Source organism: Bufo bufo, chromosome 2 (genome assembly GCF_905171765.1).
Source record: "Bufo bufo chromosome 2, aBufBuf1.1, whole genome shotgun sequence".
NCBI lineage: Eukaryota > Metazoa > Chordata > Amphibia > Anura > Bufonidae > Bufo > Bufo bufo.
In genome coordinates this window covers 739,167,275-739,190,784 of record NC_053390.1, presented here as the reverse complement: position 1 = coordinate 739,190,784, position 23,510 = coordinate 739,167,275, and the positions used below count along the sequence as shown (strand labels likewise).

At 45.1% G+C, this 23,510-nt stretch overlaps 1 protein-coding gene across 1 annotated transcript in view; it reads left to right on the top strand.

The window, feature by feature from the left end:
* Window positions 1-3,491: 3,491 nt before the first annotated feature.
* Window positions 3,492-23,510, top strand: part of CHRNA9 (cholinergic receptor nicotinic alpha 9 subunit) — a 34,649-nt gene continuing 14,630 nt past the window's right edge. The window contains exons 1-2 of the mRNA XM_040419917.1: window positions 3,492-3,558; window positions 9,768-9,913. Of these exons, the coding sequence (XP_040275851.1) occupies window positions 3,492-3,558; window positions 9,768-9,913 (213 nt within the window). The remainder of the gene's footprint in view (window positions 3,559-9,767; window positions 9,914-23,510) is intronic.

Below are 23,510 nucleotides of genomic sequence, written 5' to 3'. Positions count from 1 at the left end.
TTTTTGCACTATTTCAGGCTAAATTGATTTGCTACTAGAGATGTGGCAAACATAAAATTTTCCGTTCGCAAGCGGCGAACGCGAATTTCCGCAAATTGTCGCGAACGGGCGAACCAGGCGAACCACCATAGACTTCAATAGACAGGCGAATTTTAAAACCCACAGGGACTCTTTCTGGCCACAATAGTGATGGAAAAGTTGTTTCAAGCGGACTAACACCTGGACTGTAGCATGCCGGAGGGGGATCCATGGCAAAACTCCCATGGAAAATTACGTAGTTGACGCAGAGTGTGGTAAGTTAAATTCGCAATGCGATTAATAAAACCTGTATTAATCGCATTGCGATTACAACTTAGATCTGTGTTCCTAATGGTTGTATTGCTAGAATATAACGAAGATTGAGAATATAGTGCTATATTCGTCAATTCTAGCAATACAACCATTAGAAACTCAGATCTAAGTTGTAATCGCAATGCGATTACAACTTAGATCCAGTGGCGTTGCGAGGGGGTGCGGTGGGTACGGGCCGCAGCGGGTGACACCAGTCTGATGGGGTGTCACCCGCGGCCCGCCTGCGCAGGAGTTCTCACTCACAAGTTCAACTTCTAAACTTCGCAAGCAAGCAAGCACGTCGCGCCGTCACGTGGTAAAGGGGGACGGGGGTGTGACTCACTGCAGCCTGGTGAGTGGTGGGGCGCTGCGGCAGCTGCCCTGCAGGAGTCTCTGGTGCCGGGAGGAGGAGGTAGGTAGAGCGGCTCTGACTTTATAGACCAAATTATTTTAATAACACCCCAATAATAATAAGTTAATTAGGCCTCTTTCACACTTGCGTTGTCCGGATCCGTCGTGTACTCCATTTGCCGGAAGTGCCCGCCGGATCCGTAACACCGCAAGTGAACTGAAAGCATTTGAAGACTGATCCGTCTTCAAAATGCGTTCAGTGTTACTATTGCAGCCAGGACGCTAATAAAATCCTGGTTGCCATAGTAGTAGTGGGGAGCGGGGGAGCAGTATACTTACAGTCCGTGCGGCTCCTGGGGCGCTTCAGAGTGACGTCACTCTGAAGCGCCCCGGGAGCCGCACGGACGGTAAGTATACTGCTCCCCCGCTCCCCACTACACTTTACAATGGCAAACAGGACTTTAGCGTCCTGGCAGCCATGGTAACCATTCAGAAAAAGCTAAACGTTGGATCCGGTAATGCGCCAAAACGACGTTTAGCCCCTTTCAATGGGCATTAATTCCGGATCCGGCCTTGCGACAAGTGTTCAGGATTTTTGGCCGGAGCAAAAAGCGCAGCATGCTGCAGTATTTTCTCCGGCCAAAAAACTTTCCGGTCCTGAACTGAAGACATCCTGATGCATCCTGAACGGATTTCTCTCCATTCAGAATGCATTGGGATAATCCTGATCAGGATTTTTCCGGCATAGAGCCCCGACGACGGAACTCTATGCCGGAAAAGAACAACGCAAGTGTGAAAGAGCCCTAACCTAACCCCATTCATAAATTACTGGTGGATTATTATAGAGACAGCCATAGGCCAGGAGACATAAGGGGTTGGGTTGAACTGTGGGCTGGGGCCACCCGGCCACATTTACTAATCTTTGCTCAGGGGGGCCCTCATAAATATAGACCCACATGGTGTGGACTGGTCATTTTTACTAAGGAATATAGTTTAAACGTTTATGTGCAAAAGAGAAAATAAGAAGTCAGCTCCAATCAGATATCTGCACATAGACCAAGACTCTGGGTCTATGCAGATATCTGATTGGAGCTGACTTAGTGACTTCTTTTTTTTCTCTTTATCTCTTTATTATGGCTTTGGGGGGGGGGGAGGGGTGACACAATTTTTGACACCAGCCATAGCAACGCCAACCATTAGGAACCCAGCAAAGTTGAATTTGCAATGCGATTAATATAACCTGTGTTAATCGCATTGCGATTACAACTTAGTCAAATTTGTGACACTGCAGCTTCCGAATGAATCTAAAATGGATGCTGTCCAGGAGGTGGGAGGGTCTGGGAGGGAGGGTATGATGCTGATTGGCTGGAATGTATCGGCTGACTGTGAGGTACAGGGTCAAAGTTTATACAATGATGACGAATAGGGGGCGGACCGAACATCGCATATGTTCGCCCGCCGCGGCGAACGCGAACAAGCGATGTTCGCCGGGAACTATTCGCCGGCGAATAGTTCGGGACATCTCTATTTGCTACTACGAAGCACAAGGAAATTCAGCTTTGCGGCGAATCAAATTTATCCTGAAATTCGATTCGCTGAAAACGGCTGTGTGAATAGAACAATAGACTGCAATGGTTCTGAAAAAGGTCTGTGTGATGGCCATTAAAAAAAAGCCACAGTCACAGCTATGGGAGTGCACCCTATGTTTGTGAGCTGTTCCATAAGGGCATAGTATGTTCTGTAGGATGCACAAGTTTTATTGCAATTCATATGGCAACATGCAAATGTCTGATTCACTCAAAAAGTAAGACTCGGCATGAGTGTTTGTTGAAGGGCAGGGTGATTATTTAAATAAAAATTCTCCCTAATGTACATCTTTGTATATACACCTTCACTCACTCTTCATCCACTGTGTATACGTGATAGCAGCAGTTGTTGGGCAAGTGGAGGAACTTTAAAACTGCATGAAAACCTTAATTTCTGCTGCTGAGCTTAAAGGGAACCTGTCACCGGGATTTTGTGTATAGAGCTGAGGACATGGGTTGCTAGATGGCCGCTAGCACATCCGCAATACCCAGTCCCCATAGCTCTGTGTGCTTTTATTGTGTGAAAAAAACGACTTGATACATATGCAAATTAACCTGAGATGAGTCCTGTCCCTGACTCATCTCATGTACAGGACTCATCTCAGGGACAGGACTCATCTCAGGGACAGGACTCCTCTCAGGGACAGGACTCATCTCAGGGACAGTACTCATCTCACATACAGGACTCATCTCACGTACAGGACTCATCTCAGGTTAATTTGCATATGTATCAAATCGTTTTATTTTACACAATAAAAGCACACAGAGCTATGGGGACTGGGTATTGCGGATGTGCTAGCGGCCATCTAGCAACCCATGTCCTCAGCTCTATACACAAAATCCCGGTGACAGGTTCTCTTTAATGCATTCTTTATTATCATTTCAACAAACCATGTTACCTTTGCTGCGGTACACAATCTCCCTGAACTGGGTGAAACCGGAGAACATGGTGGATGGCGGTAGACTAGTTGTCACTGAACCATGACACTGTCAGATCACTTTTGTAAGTTGCTTGATCCTTGGAGTATCAGTTACTCCCCAGTCACAGTATACTGGATGTCCTCAGTGTTCATCACATTTTATGTACCAGGATGGACCATATCATTACTGCGTTAGGAAGAACAACTCTCTATGTGAAGATGCTCATTACTTGAGCAAAATTTGAGCAGAGAAGTCAAAAGCCTAGGGAAATCCTGGTCCATAGCAAGCACCTGCATATTCAAAATGAAGACTGGTTCTGCTATTCTTTGCGGTTTAACATGGCTTATCTTCACAGTCCTGGATCTAAAAGGTAAGCTCAATTATCTAGAATTGGTGTACGCTGCTAGAACATTTATTATCGGTAGGATCTCCACTGATCTAAGAAGGATCATCTATGATTGTGGCTGGAATACCCCTTGTCAGGAATAAGGACCGCCTTATCCATAGTTATTATAATGTTTTCTGTGATATTATATGTTTTATGGTTACATGTCGTAGTGTAACATATTCCGGTGTGATTCACATATATATACAGTGTGTATTTATGTATTTGTATTACAAGGCCAGCAGCCATTTATGAATTGGTTTAAGGCTGCATAAAGAGAGAGTCGAGGTGTCTGCCTCGTACCTGGGAAACAGCCAAACTGCTCCCTGGGATGTACTTAGCACACGAGGATGGGCCCGTTTGCTGGTCACATCTCAGGACAGGAGACTGCAGACTCTCTGGCACCTTTTATCAGCAGGGGGCTTCCTAACCAGAGAATGAACAATAATTTGTAATCCTTCATAACTTGTTCAGGAGAGGGCGGATGCCCCCAAAATCCAGCTCATCACCTCTGGTATGATGGGGGCATCGCATGGACACCAGACATGGCGTATCAACTCGCCTTCATCTTCTTAAGAGAAGGATCTCACCTTCCGAGCGTCCTGGACGTGTCGCGTTTGGCATGTTAGGACTCGGAACGGTGAGATATGAATTATGAAGAAGGGCTGGGGATTGTATCTTCACCAGGGCTACTGGGAAACTATATTTTGGATATTTTCATACCTGTTCCCTAGATGGCCAGGGGGGCCGGCTGCATGTGTAATAAAGCCCAGCCCAGAGGGGCTGATTTAGAAGTGTGAGGGAGAATCCCCCTCAGGCCTGCCCCTTGAGGGAAGACATAAAAATGTAATCTCTGGATATTTTTGTGCCACAAAGTAGGAGATCCAATCGAATTGGTTTGTGCACCATTACTCTGCTTAAATCTCCTGGGAGGAAATGACTTTTACCACACAAATGCTAAGTATCAGAACTTTCTATGTTTTCTCCTTTTTATTTTACCATTGTTTGCCATTTATGCATGTCTCTTGTTAATCATTTTTTGTAACCAAGTGCTGTCCATTTTTCATACATTAAACCTAAAAGTTTGATGGTTTGTCTTGTAACCTTAAGAACCTGTTAGCTCCATGAAGAGTGTGTGTGCAGTCTGAGGCTGTATGTTGTTTTTCCGTGAGGTTTACTATCGTGTGTGTGTGTCTGCTTGCGAGTGGAACACTCAGGGGTGTCCTGTCGACCTTATAACATGCAGGTGGTGGCGGCAAAAGTTTTGTGTTATTGCGTGGGTGTGCTTGCAGACTTCAGGTGGCGATTTATGCTCGAATTACGGCCTAGTGCAGGGCGTAACAGCGTGTGAGGGAGTGTGGTGAATCGGCCTGCAGGACAATCCATACTTGTGCCCTAAAGCCTTTCATACCTCTTCGTTTTTGCAATAAATATTAAATATATAATAAATATATTTTTAATAAATATATAAATATTTGCATCGGTCACTTGTCCTTCAAAAAGCAAATTCAAATCAAAGCAAAATCATAGGTACATCATAGGGCAAAATAAAAATGAAGAAAAAATAGTTCACTTTTTCCCGCTGGCTCAAAAAGAAAATCTTGTCTAGGGTGCTGGTGTTTTTTATTAGACCTTCTTTTCCCTTATGGAGCTGTCTGTGGGAAATAAATGCCACATCCAGAGCAGTGACAAAAAGGGGCAAGTATGTTAAAAGCTACTACAAAATGAAAAAAAATAAAATGTTTGGACCCCTACACATTTGTCCGGCTATCTATGGGATCAGTTCTGGCTCAGTTTCTGTCACCACCAGACATCTGAGAAGCTCTAACAGACGTCCTTCAGAACCTCCTCCTTGAGGTTCCTTTTGTTTTGCTTTCATTTTCTCATCTTGTTAGCCTCTCTCAGCTGTCATGTAGTTGCACTGATTGCATCCCTTTAAATCCCTTCCAATACTGCATCACTTTGCGGTTTATACAACTTCCTGGAGTGTATGCATGCTGGATGCTACTACTGAGTCTTCTACAGATAAGTTTTGTTCATTCATTTGTATTTTCCTGTTTGCTGGATCCCAGGTGACCCTGACTCCCTCCGTATCAAGTGTAGGGAGCCGGTGGTCGTGTCCCCTCACTATTATAGGGTGTTCAGGTGTTATACAGTCGAGGTACGAGGATATCCGATCTTCTACCATTGAGAATTTTGCATAGGCTGAGCAGTTAGGGAGAGAGTCAGGTCTGGTGCAGGGCTCCCCCTTTTGTTCCTTAGTTTTGCATCCAGTCAGTTGGATCTTCCTTTTGTGTCTTCTTGTTTGCTGTACACCTTCCGTGACAGTTTCCCTCCGACATGAAGCAGAGAAAACCTGAGGGGAACTGAGCCAGAACTGATCCCATGGTCGTGATGCTGGATGGCAAATAGCGCCGAACAGAAAAACATTGCATGCAGCATTTTTCTGTCTGGTGTTATCAAGATGGCAGATCTGTGCACTGAAGTGCTGTACACATAAAATATCTGGTCACGCAAAACTGATATATGTGGAGCTGGTCTCTGTAGGGTATTTTCTAATTTCCTATCAAAATGAAATGCAACAGCACTCTGCAAACATAAAATATAAACTTTTGCTATATTCACTACATAAAAAGAATGTGAAATCCTTAGCAAATATATTTTGACCAAAATCATTTGTGCCCAAGCCCATCCACCACGGAAGGGTAACCTCTTTTGGATTGGAACCTTCTCTACATGCTACCTCTCCTTGTGCCAACTGGTCTCAAATGACTTCATGGAGAGCAGGCTACAAGTATATATATAACAGCATTAGCACCCCGCAAACACAAATATTTAAACTAAAGCTATTCACTATATAAATGAATATGAGATACTAAGCAAATATATTAATATTGACATTTCATCCATTTTGGTTGAACACTCCTAACAAACCCATCTTTCCCACAGGCTGGTTTTAAAGAAGTTATCCAACTCCCAAAATCCCCCCCCCCATATGCCCGGGCCCCTCACATAGAGTGTACTTACCTTGTTCCCGGGGCACCCACGTCGCTTCTGCTGCCCTCGTATCGCGCGGGTCAGCCAATAGCAGGTTGCAGCGGGAACAAGTCTCCCTAGCATTACCCGAAATGCTAGGGAGGCTCATTTCTATCATGGCCTGCTATTGGCTGAAACCCCTCGTCACTGGATGTTTTGATCCACGTGACGGGGAGATCCAGCAAGGGCTGTGCGGGCAGCAGAAGAGACGCGGGTGCCGGGGACCGAGTTAAGTACAATCTATGTGAGGGGTCGGGGCATATTCGGGGGGGCACTTTTGGGTTTGGATAATCCCTTTAATTAGCTCAGTATATAGCTGTAGCCTACTCAAGGAGAGGTATCATATAAAGTAGATTTCCAAAAAAAGTCACCTTCCCATGGTAGATGGGCACAAATGATTTTGATCAAAATATATATTTTAAGAACGTAATATTAATTTTATATAGTGAATGATTTAGATAATGAATATATAGCGAGTCCCTTAGGAGCCAGAGCAGAGAATGGGAGTAGTAGTGGCTCCGGCTATCACAATCTCTCACTGTGGCTTCCCTCAAATCATCTGTCCTTAGGGCCTGTGCAGCGCTTCTGCCTGATGGTAGTTGGGCCAGCAATGGCCAGCGTATGGTCAGTAACCAGGCCAGATGTAACAGAATAAATGTCTTTATTTCCTGTAGTGCAAAATAGTTGTAGTACATCCAGTTATAGCATAGACATGTCCAACTGTTCACAGTGCAATTCTATCCCAGATAACAATGGATTTAGGCAAGGATGGGAGTTATGGCCCTCTTCCCTTTCTATCTGTTCAAGTCTCTTCCTGCAGAATCTATGGCAAGCAATCCCTCTCATGCAATGGTGGCTATAATGTCCACTGATACAGGTTTTTAGAGATACAGCTGTCATGTGCAGAGATCATTGAGTCCGTAGCATTTTGGGCCTTAGGCTACTTTCACACTAGCGTTTCTATTTTCCGGTATTGATATCTGTCATAGGGTCTCAATACCGGGAAAAAAAAGCTTCAGTTTTGTCCCCACTCATTGTCAATGGGGACAAAACAGAACGGAATGCTCCAAAATGCATTCTGTTCTCATACCGGAGACCAAACCACAGCATGCTGCGGTTTGCTTTCCGTCCTGACACAATCTGACACAATAGAAAACGGATCCGTCCCCTATTGACTTTCGATGGAGTTCATAACGGATCCGTCTTGGCTATGTTAAAGATAATACAACTGGATCCGTTCATAATGGATGCAGATGGTTGTATTATTAGTAACGGATCCAGCAAAAACGCTAGTGTGAAAGTAGCCTTTGGCTGGGGGAAAATCCAGGATCCCCACCCAACCTCTTGATTTCCTGCATTCACTTCATTTTACAAGATGTGCTGACTAACTTTGTCTTTTAGAATTTCCTACCAGGCTGCAGTGTTTTTTTTTTGTTTAGTTTTTTGCTACAAAAAGCAATTTTTTTTTAACTGTGTAAAACTATCCACATGTACAGTATCAAAAGGTCAAGTTAAATGTATATACAGTACAGACCAAAAGTTTGGACACACCTTCTCATTCAAAGAGTTTTCTTTATTTTCATGACAATGAAGGCATCAAAACTATGAATTAACACATGTGGAATTATATACATAACAAACAAGTGTGAAACAACTGAAAATATGTCATATTCTAGGTTCTTCAAAGTAGCCACCTTTTGCTTTGATTACTGCTTTGCACACTCTTGGCATTCTCTTGATGAGCTTCAAGAGGTAGTCCCCTGAAATGGTCTTCCAACAGTCTTGAAGGAGTTCCCAGAGATGCTTAGCACTTGTTGGCCCTTTTGCCTTCACTCTGCGGTCCAGCTCACCCCAAACCATCTCGATTCGGTTCAGGTCCGGTCACTGTGGAGGCCAGGTCATCTGGCGCAGCACCCCATCACTCTCCTTCATGGTCAAATAGCCCTTACTTTCAAAGTTTTCCCAATTTTTCGGCTGACTGACTGACCTTCATTTCTTAAAGTAATGATGGCCACTTGTTTTTCTTTACTTAGCTGCTTTTTTCTTGCCATAATACAAATTCTAACAGTCTATTCAGTAGGACTATCAGCTGTGTATCCACCTGACTTCTCCTCAACGCAACTGATGGTCCCAACCCCATTTATAAGGCAAGAAATCCCACTTATTAAACCTGACAGGGCACACATGTGAACTGAAAACCATTTCAGGGAACTACCTCTTGAAGTTCATCAAGAGAATGCCAAGAGTGTGCAAAGCAGTAATCAAAGCAAAAGGTGGCTACTTTGAAGAACCTAGAATATGACATATTTTCAGTTGTTTTCACACTTGTTTGCTATGTATATAATTCCACATGTTTTAATTCATAGTTTTAAAGCGTTCAGTGTGAATCTACAATTTTCATAGTCATGAAAATAAAGAAAACTCTTTGAATGAGAAGGTGTGTCCAAACTTTTGGTCTGTACTGTATATATTTAAGGATTTTTTTCTAAGTTCTGTACAGGCTTGGAATGGCACACAAAGGAACAGGTTAGTCACCAAGCGGGCCCCTGGGCAAGGATGAGCCCCTAGTCCCTCACAAGGGGTACATGGTACAACAGACTGGCTATGCTATATACAGATAAACAACATACAGCATGTCAACCAGCTTACATGTCCATTTAAGAACTGGGTAGATTTTTAAGCAAACTACCCAGTTCATTATTACAGATGCATCAGATGGACTTCTAGGTATTGGGGTCAGGGCAGCCAGCTTAATGTCACTGAGGGGCCCCCATAATCAACCATCTTGTAGCATGTTGCTGCTGCCTGCCACTGTGTGAGAAAGCCCTAGTCAAAGGCAGGAGTCAACCAGCAGGATACGGACAGGGTCTCCAGGACAAAACAGTCTTAAATATAGACTACTACTGGAAAAAAAAGTGTGTTGCTGCAGTTTTAGAGATTTGAAAAGAGCGATCAGGCAATGTATACATGTAGCTGTACAGTGGTCCCCCAGAATTAATTTTATTGGTGGTCCCTATGCATCCCAGATTTACACTGGTTTGATACATATGGGTCATTTTACTGTATGCTTGTGACCTGGTTAGGCGAGTTAAGTAGATAAGAAAAACAGTCTGTTTACTCTGATTTTATACGTTTTGTACTTTTCATATATTTTAAAGGTGTAGAGTCAGCAAAAGGAAAATATGCCCAGATGTTATTTCGAGACATATTTGAAGATTACTCTAACGCACTGAGGCCCGTAGAAGATACTGACAGAGCCTTGAACGTTACTCTTCAGATTACATTGTCTCAGATCAAAGATGTGGTGCGTATTCTACAGAATTTGTTGCTTCATAGGTTGTGTTTTCTTTCTATCTTCGGTTAGTAGGAGCTATTGTGTAATTTCACACCTGAGAGACATGGTGCCATTATCTATAGCCTAGGTGATTAACCTGTAGTTTGCAATCTACTGGTAGTTCTCTGACACCTTAAGGCTTATTGCACAATACACGGGCACCGTTCCGTGTGTATTCCGCATCATGGATGAGGACCCATTCACTTCAATTGGTCCGTAAATCCGGATATGCGGAATGGTGCGGAACGGAAGCAGGGAACGGAAGCACTACGGAGTGCTTCCGTGGGGTTTCGTCCTGTACTTCCGTTCCGCAAAAAGATAGAACATTAAAGTGAATGGGTCCGCGATCCGCTGCCCCACGGTGGGTGTTCGTGCATTGCGGCCCGCAGCACAGCCACGGGGCGCACACGTTCATGTGCAAGAGGCCTAAGGTGCATTTAGACTATCAGATGAGCAGCAGATTGCCAGGAAGGAACGCAATTGGCTGCTTGTTAAGTGGAGGCAAAGCGCTGCATTTACATACAGAGATCACCTCCACAATATGAGGACAAGCAATGGCTTTTGCTATTGCTTGTCCCCATATAAGATCATTGCTCCTGGGCAGCAGAGGCTGTTTAGAGGCTGTTTAGACAACGATGACTGAGGTGTCCGCACTTCCGATCATTTCACTGAATGAACGTGCAAAACGCTTGTTCATCGGGTGATCTGTGTAACCTTTACAAGGGCGGAATGTTCGGAATGAGTGTTCGTAAGAACATTCATTCCCAATAATCGGCCTAAATATTGGGCCATGTACATCCAGCTTTAAAGGGGTAGTCCAGCTTTTTGATATTGAATAATGACCAATCCGCCAGATATCAAATTGGTGGCCTTTAAAGGGGTATTCCCATCTTCTTAATGATATTTCATTAAATAATTAATTCCCCATTGAACTTTTTTCTAAATATATATGATTAAAAAAATCAAACTGTTCTCTTTCAAATCGAATTGTCACTATCTATTGTTGATTTTCGCTGCCCATGGATACGGCCACCGCTCGCCGGCCGCATCCATGGGCCGCACTTGCGCAGTGGTTTCCCTTGCGATGCTGCGGCCGGCCTCTCACTCATACTGTGAGCGTGCACGACGCCGGCCGGCTGCGCATGCGCGGATCCATATTCTTTTGAGCCGCGTCTAATATAGTTCTGCGCATGCGCGGCTGCCCGAACAGTTAGTGCAGGGAAGAGACAGTGCGGACAGCGTCGGAGGACATAAGCGGTGGGTGAGTATTATTTCTACTTGCACCACCAATTCCACCAATGATTGGGGGCTGATGGAGGCACTTGGGGGGCTGTTGGAGGCATATGGGGGCTGTTGCAGGCACATGGGGGCTGATGGAGGCATATGGGGGGCTGTTGGAGGCATATGGGGGACTGATGGAGGCATATGGGGGGCTGTTGGAGGCACATGGGGGCTGATGGAGGCACTTGGGCTGATGGAGGCATATGGGGGCTGTTGGAGGCATATGGGGGGCTGATGGAGGCATATGGGGGGCTGATGGATGTAGCAGAGCTGAATACGCTGCTGTTCAGACACAGTTCTAATGGGGAAGGGAATAGACAGATGTAGCAGAGCTGTATATGTGGCGGGTCAGCATCAATGGTGGTGGAAGAGAGAAACAGATGTAGCAGAGCTGAACATGCGGCTCTTCTGACACAGTGCTGGTTGAAGAGATAAACAGACAGATGTAGCAGAGCTGTATATGAAGTTTTTCAGACACAGTGCTAGTGGGGGAGTAGAATAAAGATGTAGCAGGGCTGTATAGGAAGCCATTCAGCGTTAGGGGACTGGAGTGATGTTAGGGGACTGGAGAAGACACATGTAGCCGAGCTGTATATGCATCTATAAAGATACAAAGTGTAAGGTTTATACACAACTGGAGTACAGCTGTAATGGAAACAAATCTGCATCAGTGCTGGTGGGTGGGGGTTAGTCAAGCTTTTGAGCTAATGTATAATACGGAATTATAGTTTTTGATGCACAGAATGGGTTTGTAAAAGATCAGACAGAGATTTTGTGTGTAAAACTGTGCAGAACAGCCACGTGTTACTGTGCACTGAGCTCACTTCACATGGCTCTCTGATGATTCCCCAGCAGGGGGAGGGGCCTCACAGACACTGCAGGCTGCCAGATTGATGAGTCATACTCTTCACATGAACTAGCACGCAAGGACTAAGTTCTCAGTGTGATGTCATAAGAAGGCGTGGCCGGCCTTCACTCAAACTGCCTAAGCCCGCCTAGCCTTAGCTGCAGGAAACCAGAAAGTGAACAGCATAGCTTGCAGCAATTGAGGATGAAGTAGCAAGATGGGAATACCACTTTAACCTCTTAAGGACACATGACGTACCGGTACGTCATGATGTCCTGGTACTTAAGGACACATGACGTACCGGTACGTCATGTGTTGTTCCGATCACTGCCGCCCGGCCGGCAGTGATCGGAACCCGGTGCCTGCTCAAATCATTGAGCAGGCACCTAGGCTAAATGCGCGGGGGGGTCCTGTGACCCCCCCATGTCGGCGATCGCGGCAAACCGCAGGTCAATTCAGACCTGCGGTTTGCTGCGATTTCTGCAGTTTCTGGTCCCCGCGGTCCCTGACCGCGGGGATCAGAAACTTTATATGCCTAAAAAAAGTTTTATTCAACCCCCCCTGCACCCCCGAATGATTTTTATGGTGGCGGGAGGTGCAGGGGGAGGGTTGCGGGCGGTGTGGGCGGTGCGGGAGGCGGGCGGTGCGGCAGGCGGGATCGCGATCCCCCGCCCGCCTCCCCTTGAAAATTCATTGGTGTTCAGTGGGTATACCAGGGTGCCAGCACATTGCTGGCACCCTGGTATAAACGGCTGACATCTGCGATGCAATGTCAGCCATTTAACCCTTTCCATACAGCGGTCCATACGGACCGCTGTATGAAAAAAGTTAACAGCGCAGGGAGCTCCCTCCCTCTCCCATCGGGGGGCTGCTGTGCCTTTGCAGCCCCCCGATGGAGAGTGAGAGAGCCCCCAGACAGCCCCCCGAGAGATCCCCTCCTTACCCTTCCCCGTCTGCGAAGTTCTGAGCAGACGGGGAAGGTTCCCATGGCAACAGGACGCCTCTCAGGCGTCCTGCTGTCCATGGTGCTGAACAGATCTGTGCTGAAAGGCATAGATCTGTTCAGTGTAAGTAAAATACAGTACAGAACAATATATATTGTACTGTACTGTATTATACAGACATCAGACCCACTGGATCTTCAAGAACCAAGTGGGTCTGGGTCAAAAAAAAGTGAATGAAAGTGAAAAAAAAGTAAAAATCAAAAAACACATTTATCACTGATAAAAAATGAAAAAAATAAAATTCCCTACACATGTTTGGTATCGCCGCGTCCGTAACGACCTGATCTATAAAACGGTCATGTTACTTTACCCGAACGGTGAACACCATAAAAATAAAAAATAAAAAACTATGATGAAATTGAAATTTTGCCCACCTTACTTCCCAAAAAAGGTAATAAAAGTGATCAAAAAAGTTGCATGTACGCCAAAATTGTAACAATCAAACCGTCATCTCATCCCGCAAAAATCATACCCTACCCAAGATAATCGCCCAAAAACTGAAAATACTATGGCTCTTAGACTATGGAGACACTAAAACATCATTTTTTTTGTTTCAAAAATGAAATCATTGTGTAAAACTTACATAAATAAAAAAAAAGTATACATATTAGGTATCGCCGCGTCCGTATCGCCCGGCTCTATAAAAATATCACATGATCTAACCCCTCAGATGACCACCGTAAAAAAATAAAAATAAAAACGGTGTAAAAAAAGCCATTTTTTGTCATCTTACGTCACAAAAAGTGTAATAGCAAGCAATCAAAAAGTCATATGCACCCCAAAATAGATGCCAATCAAACCGTCATCTCATCCCGCAAAAAATGAGACCCTACTTAAGATAATCGCCCAAAAACTGAAAAAACTATGGCTCTTAGACTATGGAGACACTAAAACATTTTTTTGGTTTTAAAAATGAAATCATTGTGTTAAACTTACATAAATAAAAAAAATTGTATACATATTAGGTATCGCCGCGTCCGTGACAACCTGCTCTATAAAATTACCACATGATCTAACCTGTCAGATGAATGTTGTAAATAACAAAAAAAAAACGGTGCCAAAAAAGCTATTTCTTGTTACCTTGCCGCACAAAAAGTGTAATATAGAGCAACCAAAAATCATATGTACCCTAAACTAGTACCAACAAAACTGCCACCCTATCCCGTAGTTTCTAAAATGGGGTCACTTTTTTGGAGTTTCTACTCTAGGGGTGCATCAGGGGGGCTTCAAATGGGACATGGTGTAAAAAAAACAGTCCAGCAAAACCTGCCTTCCAAAAACCATATGGTGTTCCTTTCCTTCTGCGCCCTGCCGTGTGCCCGTACAGCAGTTTACAACCACATATGGGGTGTTTCTGTAAACTACAGAATAAGGGCCATAAATAATGAGTTTTGTTTGGCTGTTAACCCTTGCTTTGTAACTGGAAAAAAAATATTAAAATGGAAAAACTGCCAAAAAAGTGAAATTTTGAAATTGTATCTCTATTTTCCATTAAATCTTGTGCAACACCTAAAGGGTTAACAAAGTTTGTAAAATCAGTTTTGAATACCTTGAGGGGTGTAGTTTCTTAGATGGGGTCACTTTTATGGAGTTTATAATCTAGGGGTGCATCAGGGGGGCTTCAAATGGGACATGGTGCCAAAAAAACAGTCCAGCAAAATCAGCCCTCCAAAAACCAAACGGCGCACCTTTCACTCTACGCCCCGCTGTGTGCCCGTACAGTAGTTTACGGCCACATATTGGGTGTTTCTGTAAACAGCAGAGTCAGGGCAATAAAGATACAGTCTTGTTTGGCTATTAACCCTTGCTTTGTTAGTGGAAAAAATGGGTTAAAATGGAAAATTAGGCAAAAAAATGAAATTCTCAAATTTCATCGCCATTTGCCAATAACTCTTGTGCAACACCTAAAGGGTTAACGACGTATGTAAAATCAGTTTTGAATACCTTGAGGGGTGTAGTTTCTTAGATGGGGTCACTTTTAGGGAGTTTCTCCTCTAGGGGTGCATCAGGGGGCTTCAAATGGGACATGGTGTAAATAAACCAGTCCATAAAAATCAGCCTTCCAAAAACCATACGGCGCACCTTTCCCTCTACGCCCCGCTGTGTGGCCGTACAGTAGTTTACGGCCACATATTGGGTGTTTCTGTAAACGGCAGAGTCAGGGCAATAAAGATACAGTCTTGTTTGGCTGTTAACCCTTGGTTTGTTAGTGGAAAAAATGGGTTAAAATGAAAAATTAGACAAAAAAATGAAATTCTCAAATTTCCTCCCCATTTGCCAATAACTCTTGTGCAACACCTAAAGGGTTAACAACATATGCAAAATCAGTTTTGAATACCTTGAGGGGTGTAGTTTCTTAGATGGGGTCATTTTTGGGTGGTTTCTATAATGTAAGCCTCGCAAAGTGACTTGAGACCTGAACTGGTCCCTAAAAATTGAGTTTTTGTAAATTTCTGAAAAATTTCAAGATTTGCTTCTAAACTTCTAAGCCTTATAACATCCCCAAAAAATAAAATATCATTCCCAAAACAATTCAAACATGAAGTAGACATATGGGGAATGTAAAGTCATCACAATTTTTGGGGGTATTACTATGTATTACAGAAGTAGAGAAACTGAAACTTTGAAATTTGCAAATTTTTCCAAATTTTTGTTAAATTAGGTATTTTTTGGTGCAAAAAAATTTATTTTTTTGACTCCATTTTACCAGTGTCATGAAGTACAATATGTGACGAAAAAACAATCTCAGAACGGCCTGGATAAGTCAAAGCGTTTTAAAGTTATCAGCACTTAAAGGGACTCTGGTCAGATTTTCAAAAAATGGCCTGATCCTAAGGTGTAAAAAGGCTGTGTCCTTAAGGGGTTAAGGTGTTGACCACCAAAGGTCATCTCTTTCTGGTAGCTGCTGTCACTCCTACACCCTGCTACTATCTCTAATGGTCTAACCTCATGTCATCTTATGCATTATTCCAGGTCGTCCACACTGTGCATTTCTAATGTTATGTAACTGCTCATGTAATGTGCCTGGTTCACACTAAGAGATGTACTTAGATAGAATGGAACTTACCATTCCATTCTAACCCCCCTCTGTAGGGGAGTGGGCCAGCCCTACTTCCTGCAGGAATGGTGGGGACCAGTTAGTTCCAGTCTAGCTTACCCTCAGCTAGGGGAAAGGTGTGCAGGGGCACGTCTCTGCTAGACGTGCCCACGCCAGCCAGAGCACCTTAAGCTCTTCTGGCCATGGAGGCGAAATCTTGAAGCCTCAGAAGCCAGGAGGAAAGTTCCTTGGCATAACCTAGAGTCAGACTACAAAGAGAAGTGCATCATACAGAAGAAGCTGAGTTATACAGTCACAGCATTGAAACGGAGGGCGGTGATTTCTAGTCGGAAGGCGGCGCTGGGCACCAGACGGGGATGGCTGCAGCCGGGCACCCTGCATGATGAGACGTCCCCTTGGACACATTTGGTACGTGAGTGACAGGTTATAAAAACCTGTTTTATATGCTAATAGAGCCACAGGCACATTTAATAAGGTCAGTTTCGGATTCAGGGTATTAGTAGGGACCTGGCCATATGTTTATGTTATAGGCCTCAAATCTCATGACAGAATCCCTTTAAGGAGCTTACTATTGGCATCCTGGGGAAAAGTCACAATTCTGAACCCTCTGAAGACAAGAAGGCATGGCCCATCCTGCGACCTGCTACCCACAGCCAGATAGCTGAGCATGGGGCTCAGGCCCCTGTCCCAGATGCTGTCGCAGCCCTGAATGCTCAAGTCTCTCTCCTAGCTGAGAATATGGACAGGATGAGGAAGCAGCTAGAGCGACTGGAACAGCAACCCAAGGCTGAGAAAGGGACTACTACACCAAGAGACCGTCCTACACCCGGTCCACGAGAATATCGACATCGGCTTACCGGTAAGTTGTCAGATCCTGGATATCGAGACACCAGAAAGCGTGTATGCTGGCATTGTCAGAGGCCTGGACACACCGAAAGGGACTGCTGAAAGTTAAACGGGTATCCCCTGAGGCCAAGGACCGCCCCTCGGGAGGAAGAATACTAGGTCCCAAAGATCCAGCCTTCATGCCTAGACATGTGGGTGCCTGCCCTGTGGTTGAAGTAAGCATCAATGGTGTAATGTTTTCTGCTTTGATTGATACTGGATCTCAAGTGACTACCATCCGTCAATTTGCATTCGAAAGATGCCGGAACAGAGCCCAGCTGACGCAACCCCCGGAATCCTGGCTCCACATCATAGCTACCAATGACCAACCAGTGCCTATATTAGGCTATTGGGAACCTTCCTTACAGATTGAAGATACCAAACTCCCACACCAAAGGGTAGTCGTAATCCAGGTCCTGGAAGATGACAATTGCCCTGTGGTCCTGGGGAGGAATGTACTCGACAACTGTTACACTGAAGTGCTGGAAGCCTTGAAGAAAACCCTACTGACCGCACCCTGTGTAACTCAACGCGTCATAAACCAGACCATTCAGGTACTAGCTGCCCAACAAAAATTCAGCAACCGACAGGAGAAAATCTGCCGTGTTCGCATTAACGATGCTAAGCCTATTAGACTCCAGCCTGGAGCAGAGACCCTGATATGGTGCAAGGCTTGCATCGGAGTCCGAGGTCAGGATTACCCAGCATCTACGAGATCATCCCCTTTTCCTAGCTGCTTGGAGCTTGGTCACTGTGTCGCGTGGAAATGTACCCATATGCTTGGTCAATCTAAGTGATGAAGCTATAGAATTAAAAAAGTACTATCCAGTGGCGAGTCTATATCACGTCCGTCTGCAAGACGTCCTGGATCCCCCTACTGCTGCTGCACAACAATCGCTTCAAACAGCGGATGCAGCCAAAGACCCACCTGAGCAGCCCTGGTGGGCCGAACTACATATTGGAGATGCCACCACCTCTGACGAACAGATCAAAGGTGTGCTGGACTTAGCCAAGGAACACCACCAAGTCTTCAGCAAACACCCTCTGGACTATGGTCAAACTAGCCTAATACAGCACACTATTCCAACCGTTACTCATCCTCCAATCAAAGAGAGATATAGACCAGTGCCTCCAGACATATACCAGCAGGTGAAGAAGATGGTTCAGGATATGAAGACAGCTAACGTAATCCAGGATAGTCACAGCCCCTGGGCTGCTCCTCTGATCCTGGTAAAAAAGAAGGATGGAACCATCCATTTCTGTGTGGATTACCGCAAGAACAACAATGTTACACACAACGATGCGTACCCCCTGCCACGAATTGAGGAGTCTCTCGCAGTCCTGGGATCTGCTGCTTATTTCTCAACCCTGGATCTAACCAATGGCTATTGGCAAGTCCCCATGGCACCAGAAGATAAAGAGAAAACAGCTTTCACTACCCCAATGGGTTTGTTCGAGTTCAACTACATGCCATTCGGGCTGTGCAATGCCCCTGGGACATTTCAGAGACTCATGGAGAGATGTCTTGGACACAAAAACTTTGAGACCATATTGCTGTACTTGGATAATGTGATCATCTACTCAAAGACCTACGAAGAGCATTTACAGCACTTGGCAGAGGTGTTCCAGACTCTGGCCCAATATGGATTGAAAGTAAAGCCTTCAAAGTGCCACTTACTGAAGCCCCAAGTGAAATATCTGGGACATGTTGTGAATGCAGAGGGCGTTAAACCGGACCCTGATAAGCTGCTGTACAAAGCTGGCCAGCACCTAAGACCATCAAAGAGGTTAAGAGCTTTCTTGGATTTGCAGGTTACTATCGGAGATTTCTCCCGCACTTCGCTCAAATTGTGGAGCCTATCCAGGAGCTTTTGAAGGGTCATCCCAAAGGCTGTCAGAATGCTAAGTTACCGGTAGAGTGGAACGAGGAGTGAGAGACTGTTTTCCAACTGTTAAAAGAAAAACTTACAGAGCCACCAGTCCTGGGCTACCCTAACTATAGCCTGCCATTCTGCCTCTATACTGACGCAAGTAAGAAAGGTTTAGGAGCCGTACTATCTCAGACACAAGCCAGAACTTAAAGTGTCATGGCCGATACCAGCAGGTCTTTACGAGAATCAGTGCGAAATGACCAGAATTATTGCTCTTTCAAATTAGCCTTGGTAAGGGCTGTAACTGAGAAGTTTAAGGATTATCTAGCGTCCACACCTTTCACTGTCTACACCGATAATAATCCACTGGCTCACTTGAACACTGCACGCCTAGGAGCTCTAAATCAAAGATGGGCCTCTAGACTGGCGAACTTCGACTTCACCATTAAGTACCGGACTGGCAAAACTAAAGACAATGCTGATGCCTTGTCCAGGCTACCTGCCCAGAAGGAACTCATTTCTAAGGATGATCAGTGGGAAGATGTGGAAATGCCAATGTTCTACTCCCGATTTGCCCGGCAGGAAGCTCTACACACTAAGCACCAGGTCTCCAAAGCCACTAGTTCTCCAAAGACCTGTGGTCCCTCACCTCCAGTTAAGAAAGAGCTTTGGCTCAAACTACAAGCAGAGAGTAGAGTCATCGGAGAACTGTTGGATTATTTTTCCAGTGGGCGCATACCGGAGAGAATCCGGCAGCGGAGAGCCGACTCGGAGCTAGTTCGACAACAGAAACTGCTCTTCCTACAAAGAGATCTGATCTTTAGGAGAACGCTTGATCCAGTCAGATATGAGTTCCTCCATCAGATAGTGGTGCCCCGAAGAGATGCTAAGATGCTAATGGACATGTACCATAACAGATCTGGTCATTTTGGAACCCAAAAAATGGAAGCCACCATCAGACGGCATTTCTACTGGACTGGCATGAGAAGTGATATTGAAGCCTGCTGTCGGGATTGTCCCACCTGTGCTGTGGCCAGAGGAGAAAGACATGATCAGCGAGCCTCCCTTCATCCAATAGTGAGTAGGAGTCCTCTAGAAATCGTGGCTATAGACCACGTGAAACTGGAATCGAGCAGTTCGGGTACACCTATGCTATGACAATCATAGGCCACTACACCAAGTTCGTCGTGGCTGTACCTATAAAGGACTTAACTGCTAAAACTACAGCAGCTGCCATGTGGAAGAGCTTCATTTTGCTTCACTACCTCATGTTTGGAAGACAGGGCCGTTTACCTGCAGACCTCGCCCTCAATATCCCCATGCCAGACTCTGAACCACTCCTTTCCCAATCTGCATGGGTCAAAGAGCATCAGAAGCACCTAGAGGAGGCCAGAGAAATAGTGGACTCTAACATAGAAAAGGCCCAGCAAAAACAAAAACAGGACTTTGATCTGCATGCTCATGCGGAGCCCCTACACCCGGGAGACCAGGTCTGGTTCATAAACAATCACCCAGTAAGCGAGCTGGATAGTTGCTGAGAACGCAAGTCATATTAAGTAGTGGCTGTCCCCTCATCGGAGGTCTATGAGATCCAGAGAGGAGATAAAGGTACTCAGCGAGTACACCGCAACAGGCTTAAGAAATACCTGCAGAAACCGGTTCAGGAGCAGCCAAGAGAAGTGGATAACTCACCCGAGCTACCATTGTCTCCAGAAACCGAGACTCTAACAGAGTTGCGTTCCATGCTTGACCCCCTTTAGTGGTTTTTCAAGCCTCAAATCCGAGTCTTGATGCCAATTGCTGGGATTACTACGTCTACAGAATCAAGTCAGGTGGCTGATCCTCCTTTGCAAGTCCTGGACTCTACCTCCACCCCCAGGGACTCTGAACTGTCCTTGCGAAGATCCCAACGGACCAACAAAGGTAATCCACCTGCACGTTATCGGGAATTCTTTGAAATTAATATTTAGCTACAGAGACAATAGGAGTCGAGCAATGGACACATCTTGAGAAACTTCCCCTTTGTTTTGTGGTTATATTTTGGCTTTTTCTTTTTCATCCAAACTTTTGTGCCTGGACTTCATGAACTCCATCCATCATCCTATAACTATCTCCAGGTTGCGCATGTTGGCATCATACCTCATATGGATTACAAATACCAGTTTTGCTACCTCATGTGGATTACAAATGACTTTTTGTGTTATATGTTCCAGTTTTGCAACGTTACAAGCCAAGCACCCAAGGAATAGACTCAAATGTATACCTGAGCTCTTTGTGATTCTACTGTCACATTTTTGCACTGTTTTTGCATTAATGTTTTAGAATGTTATGCAACGTTTATGCACCTTAACCCATTGTATGTACTCTTTTACAGGTATAACACTGTGAACTTTTGCACTTTTAAATGGACTTTGGACTTTATATTGTTAGCCAGATAGCTAGCAACTTACTTCATTGCTCATATGAACTGCCTCTGAGGACGGTAATGTACGTCATAAGCAGATCTAACAACGCCAGGGGTAACCCTGCTGCTAAAATGTGAGTTTAGAAGGGAGCAGCCCTAATAGGAACTATGGATAGTCAATCGGTTCCTTCTCCTAGTTCAAAATGTCCTAAGGCATTGCACACTGTCTTTAAGAAAATAAGTTTAGTTACCTGTTTATTCATCATGGCGACAAAGTGTAAAGCATGATTAGGCATTGGTACTTGGAAGGGAATACAGGATGAAGCCACCCTTCTATTTGCGGGCATCTCATAATATCGTGGAGGGATTACAGTACATGACACCCCCACGCTCCATATACGACTCTGGCCAAGTCCTGTGTGGAGTATTTGAGCGCTTAGTGCAGCGTACTCAAGTTGTGTGCAGTAGGTGTTTCTGGGTGATGTAGTGCAATATACACTAACCTGGTACAGCTGACTCTCTGCAAGGGCAGGTATAGGTAGAAATAGTTCGTGACGCCAGTGCCAAGTAAACGGTGGCACGCCGTTTGCGGATGCAGGAATAAATTGAGGAAACGTAGTATTAAAACAGAACTCCAACTTTAGTAGTTTTCCAGCAGAGACAATAATGGAAATGCAGTTCCTTAGCATACAGTCGATTTTGCAATTCGGTCGATGCAGGCAATTCAGTTATAGCAGGGTAATTACAGAGTGTTGAACACAGGACTTGCAGCACAGGAGCTTGCACTCTAATTCTGTCTGATCCTGGAATATAGCATATCTTCACCAAGGCCCATTAACCTAGTTCTGGCTTTATATCCTTGGCTATAGCTTTAATCAGTACCTCCTCTGTCTTTCTGAGTACCTCTTGCTTTCCTGATCTTTGCCTCTGTCTCTCTCAGCTTCTGGAAACTTCCTCAGGCTCTAGAAACTTCTGAGCTGTGGTCTAGACTGACTTCTGCACTCCACACTAGATCAGGTTACACTGACTTTCCCTTCCTTGTCTGGCCCTTATATAAACTAGGGCTCCCTAGCTCCCTCTAATGCCTAAGAGCTGGAATGACACCCCTAGCCGGCCTGTACTTGCAAGTTTCATAGCAACAGGGAAATACATGCATTACATTACATGACATTTTATAAAACTGACATATACCAACTTCCCCATAATTAAGGAGGGACGACAGCACACCAAGTGACCTTTGGTAGTGACGGGTATTACAGTTCCCGTACACTACATACCCCACTGCTTTAAGGTGAGTACGACCTCGTACTCCATCATGGGTCTCCCAACTGGAATCTCTACCTGAAATAGAAAATAGAGACATGCAGGCATACATACATGTAATTCATCTGCATTTACATTTACATCAGGTCCAATTGGCAAAAGTGAAGTGTGGTGACAAGGGGCGTCGTTCTCTTCTCTCAGGATAGTGAATGGAACGGGGGCGCTGACCTGGCACAGCGTAACATTAGAATCAGGATAGTCCATGACAATGAATAAGTCCATGATAAAACGGTAGAAAACGGTATAAAAGTTCTTGGAGGCTCAAATAACAAACATGAGTCCGTACCCAGGCTATTTCTTATTAAATCACAGAGGCTCTCATGCGGTGGAGTCCATCTCTGGGCACATTTCCTTAGTATGAAGTTGCACAATAAAATGACAGCATAATAACGGAACTACCCAGGGGTTTCCTGTGGGTGTAGCACAGGCAAGGGCTCACGTGGGGGAGTCCATTCTTGCGCACAAATGTCCAACAAGGTATTGCCCGTGGCAACTGTTTGGGAGGAGACACCACCAGAATAATCAAAGTCTCCTAAACGGACTGGCGGACGTCCCCTGGTCATCCGGGTAGACCTTCTCAACACAGGGGTCTCCTCTTCCCTTAGCAACGAGGTAGAAGGGAGAGGAGCAACAGGAGGGTCTCCATCCGTGAGACCTCGGTCAGGAACAACTGGAACAACAGGAACAACTGGAACAACAGGAACAACAATATCCACTACAGGGGGAACTGGATCCAGGGCATCTTGAACCGGCTCTTCTGGAGGTAAAACTACAGTAGGTGCCGAAGCAGGCACCAGCAAGTTCAACCACGGTGTCAGAAGCCAATGCATGGGATCAGCGTCATACCTGAGATTACTGACAGCCTGCATAGGATCCTCGGGCGGTATTGCTGAC